Genomic DNA, 6,840 nt, shown 5'->3' on the forward strand with positions numbered 1-6,840 from the left:
TGTAAATGCTTACACGCTTTCTGAGTTTTGGGAGGAAGACTCTTGTTTTCTTTCAAGTTTAAGAAAATGTACCGAGAAATCACCCACTTAACAAAGAAGGCAAAGAGAAAGAGAGCCTCGGGACGAGGTTGGCTGTTCTTAGCTTGGGGCTTACGTGAGCGGGTACCGTAGGAGTCGCCTCGTTCCCATAACTTAACTATAACCGGGGTGATTGAGAGTAAGGGCTCCGGTGGGAATTGTTTACTATTCTCACCGGGGCCCGCGCGAACAAACACCCTAATTTCCTATTCCACGTGCCCAGTTACTTTGGCAACTGCAAGCCATGCCGCTGACTATGTACAGGTATATATAATTATAGCTTCTCAGTACACGTGTATTCTGTCTTTTCGTGAAGTGCTGGAGGACTGAAGCATTGGCGACCCACCCACCTCCCCGCAGCGATGACCTCTGTACTTGCCGTATTGGAGCTCTCGCCCTCTCTCACCTTCGGAGTCGCCTCGTTCCCATAACTTAACTATAACCGGGGTGATTGAGAGTAAGGGCTCCGGTGGGAATTGTTTACTATTTTGCTTTATAGCCCCCGAAGACAGCTTGCTCTCAGGTTCTACCTTGCTGCAATGTAGCCCCGGTTCTTTAGGAATCTGGGAACTTCCGTCTGTTTGTCTGTTTTCATGCTAATAAAGAGCCGTTTTCCGTTCTAAGTTATTTGCCTTCTATCCGAGAAGTTCGAAAGTTTGTTTCACTTCGAATCAGTGGAAGGTGTTGTAACTTCGAATCAGTGTTGTAAGTCGTTGTTGCGACCCTTCTTATGTGTTTACTCTCATTGGTAAACGTTCGTGTATGGCACGAGAGGCGTCCATTCTTGAACTTTTAATCTCCCTTCTTAATTATTTCTTCGACAAGTTCACTTAGCAATGCCTTAGCTTTTCCGTGGCTCTGTATTTAAATGCTTTGGTGTTGACCGGAACCCGGAGAAGATTACTATACTTGCGTCATGCAAGTGAACCTCTAGTCTGAAATTCAGCCGTCCTCTCGTCCCTAAACCCAGGACCTGAACAATCGATGGAATCGATAATCGATGGCAATCGATAACAATCGATGACAATCGATATCAATTAATCGATTGATATTGATAATCGATGAACAATCGATCGCTAAAGTTTTTGTGATTATCGATTGTCATCGATTATCAATTTCATCGATAATCGATGACAATCGATCAATTAACTAACATCGATTTTCATCGATTATCAATATCATCGATTACCAATTCAATCGATCATTTAACTGCCATCGTTTTTTATTTGACTAGTATTTGATAAATATGTTTACTTTAAAACACACGGTCTCTCTTGTATGTTATATTTTATTAGCAACAACAATGATAACCTTTCCAAAAAATGTCAATACAACGAGAAACTTATTAACTTAACAGTAATAAGGCAATAATTATTTAAAACAAACGTTTTGAGCTTAAGTCTTATTCGCCTCCATCAACGAAGCGTACGCTTTTCGGTCTGGTTTGCTTTCGAACCAACTCCTGGCAAAGTAAATAGAAATCGCAACTTACAGAATTCCTCGCTGTCTAAGTACAATGTAATTTTTCTAAAACTCTGTCTTGTAGTCCATAAACATTTTCTCGCTCGTCCGAAATATTTCAAATCAAACAGTAGCAGAGAGAACTCAAAAATACGTCGTCCGTACGTCGGAACGAAAACGAGACAACAGTGGGAGTCTGGTGATGAGTTTCGCCTGTCACGTCCGCCATTTTTGACTCGGTCACGAATAACGAAGTGTCTTTGGAATTCTAGCGCTAGCAAACAGTAGGAAACTCGAATGAAAAACAGAAACATTAAAGCTTATGATGTAAACTTCATCTCAATGGAAAGGAGCTTTATTATTTTTTTTTACAAAACAACATATGTAAGTATTTACTTCATGCTTCGGATTGATTGTGTGTTTAATGCCAATCGATGGCAATCGATGAAGTTCGCGACCACCAAAGTGTGATTATCGATTGATCATCGATTGGCCGATGCCAATCGATGCCAATCAACAGTAATTAATGGATTGTCATCGATTGATCGATTGATTTTCCGATCATCGATTTTCATCGATTGTTCAGGTCCTGCTAAACCCCCCAACGGAGGGGCGCGGGCCCGCGCCCCTCTGTTGGGGGGTTAGGGAGGATAGGACGGCTGAATTTCAGATTAGTGAACCTCTCGATCGTTAAAGGTCATGATTTCCGTCAAAACAAGATCGCGTTTCACGATCCCGCCCACCCGAATACGTTTTTTTATCAGTAAACCATTGTTTTCAATCACCCCGCAGCCGTAAGTGGCTTATCGCAATGGATATTTTTAGACTTGGAAGCTTCGTGACTTTATCGGAATATCAAGTAACGTCACGGGAATCCCGAATAATCCGCATTGTGTTGTGGCTTCGACACGCAAACGCTAAAAATAAGAAATCATAATATTATGCATAGAACGCCATCAGCCTTTGCTGACTTTATTCTCTCTCAGTCACTTAAATGCCAAGTAAGACTGTAAATATACATGTTACTTTAACTTTCCGAGTGTATATGATGTTATATAATTATACTCGCACGCATCGATATCCTTATCTTAATAATTGCCCTTTAAACCAATTCTAACGTCATCGTAACTGACACCACTGTGCACTAAAAAAAAAACACAATTGTGGTGTTTGGTACTCGCACCGTACGCAAAAGTTGTTAAATCCACTGCTCTTAAGAGAGACAAAACACGCCCATGAATCAATGTTTACAATCCTTAGTACTCTTTAAGGGAGAAAAACAACCGGGGCAACCGAACAGAGCACCTTGAATATATCTCATCCCGGAAAGAATAAACTCAGTAAGGTTGACAAGTCCAGTTTATGTTTTGTAAACATTCTAACTGTCTTCTATTTTCTACCCCAAAATTTGCATTGGCAAATTATATATAGCCGGTAAATTCTTGCAACTGTTTGACAGATTAACAGAAATGTTTGCGCCTAGGCTTGAAACAATGTATTAACAGTTTTCTTTTCTCAGTACAGTTCAGTTTTGAGGAGACGTGACAGATTTTGCCAACACTCTAAAGCGCATTGACCTTTTTTAGGGGTAAATCCTGGATCAAACACAAACTAGATACAATGTCGTCTGATACAACACGATGACAAGGATAAGTTTTCTTCATGAATGATAATTGCTTTCTTTAAATAGATCGTTTGGATTTCTTTACTTCACTGGAAATTTCTTGACAAAAGCAAGGAGTGCCTTTAATTGGACTAGCTACTTGTAATGGAAGACCTTTATACTTCAACTCCCAGGCCGTACCGATAAAATACTTGGATTGTTTGTTATTCCAACGGCACACCAATAGATATGTTTTCAAAACATTGAAAGGAAATACATTATAAGAATGATTGTAAAACCGGACGTTCGTATGCAAATATATAGGAAAGGGTTAAAATTTGCATTGCATTCTATAAAGAAAACAGATACGAATGCAAGGAAATAGACAAGCGGAGGAGTGTATCAATTGGGCGGGAGTAACAAATTCAACAAAACTTTGTGTTGGGGCCCAATTTGCACAACAATAGAGGCATCAGGTCCTTACCAAATCAAAGGAATCCTTTTCCCCATTTGGGTTTAACTTTTGTATTGTCTTCAAATATTCACACAGATAACTTTGAACTATTTTTTTTGTTTTATGCTGTTTTTAGTTGTGTTTATATCACCGGCAATCGTTCTAATTTTATGATTAAAGTCTACTTGTCTATGCAAACTCGGCCGTACAGAAACCAACCCCGAAGGAACTCTGATTTGAAAGGGGACGAGGATACCTTTTCGGAAAATTTGAATTAAACATCAAAATGAGACCATTTTGGGCGTGGTTTATGCTTTTTTAGACGCCTCAAACAGACATTATTCATGTCTGATCTCACGAGACTGCCAACGTAGTATGGCGGTAGTTGTTGTTGTTTCTTTTTTGCCAAGTGCAGCCCTTAACGAGACCTTGACCTGACAGCTGTGTTCTGAACACCCTGAGTGAGACAAAAAACCTAAATTTACACACGACGTGCATCCCCATCCCATTTATCCCCACCCTCCCCCCCCCCCAAAAAAAAAAAAAAAAAAAAAAAACTTGGAAGCTACCTCTGAAGGAAGGTGTTGTAACGTTTGCCTACTGATTCCAACAGCGAGGAGCTTTAAGCTTCAAAAATAGGTCAACAACTGAAATACGAGATGGGTAGCAGCGTGAGCGAGGGGAGATTTATAGAAGAGCAACTTCGTCAAGGGTGGGATAAGAAAGCCACCTTCAAATAGGACTCTGGTGTGATGTATTTTTAAAACAGAAGGAAAAGCTTTAAATCTAGGAAGATAAAATGAGGAAAGAAAGGTAATGCTTTAGTGAGCAGACAGGGTGTTTGAGATAGATGGAAAATTATGCTATCATCATGCTTATATTCTTGTTTTGGGCAAACATCTATTTTCATTTGACATCTTCAATGGGATAATTAATAAATGACAACTTCGCAGCACTGCTCAAGCAAGAAATGTCCTTTCCAGTTTCAGTTGAATCAGTCGATATAACAATTATTTCGCAGAGGGTTTTTTCGCACATTGTGCATTGCACACAGTATTCGCTGACCATAGCGCCAGTCTACTCTTGCATACCCGCAGCATCTCAAGAAAACTGACAACTCACAACTGAAGCTCAAAGCGAAAGTACTGAAGATCTGCAAGAATCGTTTGGGGATGAGGAAAGACGTCCATGAGTTTGAAGCCGTATTTCTTGTACAACTGAATGGCTGGTGTTTGCGCACTGGTGGTAGTCAACACAATCTCCTCGTAGTGTTGGTCCTTGGCGTGGCTGAGCAGTGCATCAAGCAGTTTCCTGGCGATTCCCATTCGTCTACAAACTGGTGATACAGACATCCTCTGAAGTTCAGCGACTCCTGGCTTGTGGCTTTCTTTATGAATGAGTCCCACCATGCCCACAACTCTACCATTCCACTCAGCTACCCACATGTGAGAGCCATCGTTGGACATGTAACTCTTCTCAATGTTCTTTAAATCCATTTCAAGGCAGGAATTGATGAACTTCCAGCACTCCATATAAACATGGATATACAAGAAGGCAAACATAAAGAAACAGGTAAATATGTAAAGAAGAAGTGTTGTCACCGTCCACTGTAATGCAGCAAGAACGGCGAGAACAAATACGCTCAGTGCTGCAAAAAACCGAAGGTATTTTGGGAAAACAACACGTGCTACCAGGTTGATCAACTGCTTCATACCTTGAGCGAAAATCTCTTGGCAGTCCTGAAGATCTGCGTTGTTGTACGCCCTTATTAGGAAAGTGTCGTTTGCCATCCCAGAGAGTTGTCTACTACCAAATGCTTCAGCAAACGTCGCAGACGACGTCTTAAAGACAGATGAATAAGGATTTTACTGAGAATGAACAGGAGAACTTGACTTAGATATCATTGTTGCAAGATCAAAACAAGTATCATATCTCAATTGCTTCTGGCACTTTTAAACTGTAGTAGTTCTTCGAATCACAATAGGCCAATTCCGATATATTAAAATTCTTACTTGGCTCCGAAGCTTGGGGAATAAAACAAAAAATATCACATCGAGATTGAAGGGTGAATAAATCCTTTCTTTTGTTTTATTCCTCCAAGCCTCGAAGCCAAGTTAGAGTTTAAATATATCGGAATTGGGCTATTGGCAACTGGCATGGCATATTGCATATTTTTACTGTACCTTGATATTTGAGGCAGTGTTGGGTTTGCTTCAGTACAGACTTTATTCTAACTGTTAGTGGCATACAAAGGACATCCAGACGGAACCACTTTAACCCTCAACTCACAGCAACAATCTACGAAAGCAGAACGAGTTTCAAACTGAACACCTGAGCATCTAAACAGACAACAATGACTTTTTGACTTAAAGGTGTTATTCGAACGAGCATCAGGCAACGGCTAATATTCTTGTTCATTTGACAAATTACTGCAAACAATAAATTTGCTAACAAATAAAGTTGTTTTGGTTCAAGAACAAAATCTATATCTTGGAAGAACAAGAAGCCTAAAAGATGAATTACCTAATGAGTAAGAAAGCCAGGGACAATTACAATATGCATGAAGGGCAGCAGATGAAGGGAACAACGAAATCGGTACAAAAATTACTTTCATTCTATTCTCATGGTTAAAAAGGTTATTTCATTCCATCATCCTCCATTAACCTTTCTTGGCTTACGTATGCATTTAACATCTACAGTGTTGCTGGAGTCTTTGTGTTGATTTATGAAGAAAGTTACAATGACGACCGTGAATGAGATGAAATTAGTGTCAGATCGGGGACGTAAATGAAGACAGGAAAAGAAACATACTTCACAAGCCGGCTTGAGGAAAAAAAGTTTCTCTCTTGGTTGTCGAAAAGGGTACAGCAGGCCAAGATACAAGAAGAGAAAAAAAGCGTCCCAGTTCCTCCTGCCCGGCCCTGCGGTACATCAAGTGAGGCAATGTCGTCAGGATTCCTAATTTGCATATCCTTGACAAACTTGTACGTGCTGGTATTGTAACTGAATACAGGTCGCTAATGATTCCTCATGATGATGTTTAAAAATAACTCAATAACATGCATGCCTAATATATCAAGCGCGTATTGTCTATATATCCGGATGTAATTGTTTATTTGCAATATTTCTGGATTAGAAGAAAAAAACAGACCAGATTAAGAAAACGAAAAGACTAAATGTCAAATTTCTAAGAAGTATAGGAACTAAGTTAAACTTCTCCCGGAAAATAGAACGTGTTAGACAA

The 6,840-nt window shown here is 39.9% G+C and overlaps 1 protein-coding gene across 3 annotated transcripts; it reads right to left on the reverse strand.

The window, feature by feature from the left end:
* Positions 1–4,454: 4,454 nt before the first annotated feature.
* On the reverse strand, positions 4,455–6,545 carry LOC144665788 (N-acetyltransferase 8-like). 3 transcript variants are annotated; one of them, XM_078527082.1, is made up of 3 exons: positions 6,408–6,545; positions 5,780–5,894; positions 4,455–5,437 (listed from the first exon to the last, which is right to left on the reverse strand). In XM_078527082.1, exon 3 carries the CDS (start codon positions 5,384–5,386, stop codon positions 4,715–4,717), a length of 672 nt encoding a protein of 223 aa, XP_078383208.1. In that variant the 5' UTR covers positions 5,387–5,437; positions 5,780–5,894; positions 6,408–6,545; the 3' UTR covers positions 4,455–4,714. The 3 variants fall into 3 exon arrangements, with proteins under 3 accessions (XP_078383208.1, XP_078383207.1, XP_078383209.1); XM_078527081.1 differs by having other exon boundaries at positions 4,455–5,464; XM_078527083.1 differs by lacking the exon at positions 6,408–6,545 and having other exon boundaries at positions 4,455–5,464; positions 5,780–5,903.
* Between the last annotated feature and the right edge of the window lie 295 nt (positions 6,546–6,840).

Source organism: Oculina patagonica, chromosome 9, assembly GCF_052425735.1.
Source record: "Oculina patagonica isolate OP01 chromosome 9, crgOcupat, whole genome shotgun sequence".
In the NCBI taxonomy this organism is placed as follows: Eukaryota; Metazoa; Cnidaria; class Anthozoa; order Scleractinia; family Oculinidae; genus Oculina; species Oculina patagonica.

Excerpts from the sequence above, each read along its gene's own strand:
- LOC144665788 (XM_078527082.1), bottom strand. The coding sequence starts at position 5,386 with ATGGCAAACGACACTTTCCTAATAAGGGCGTACAACAACGCAGATCTT.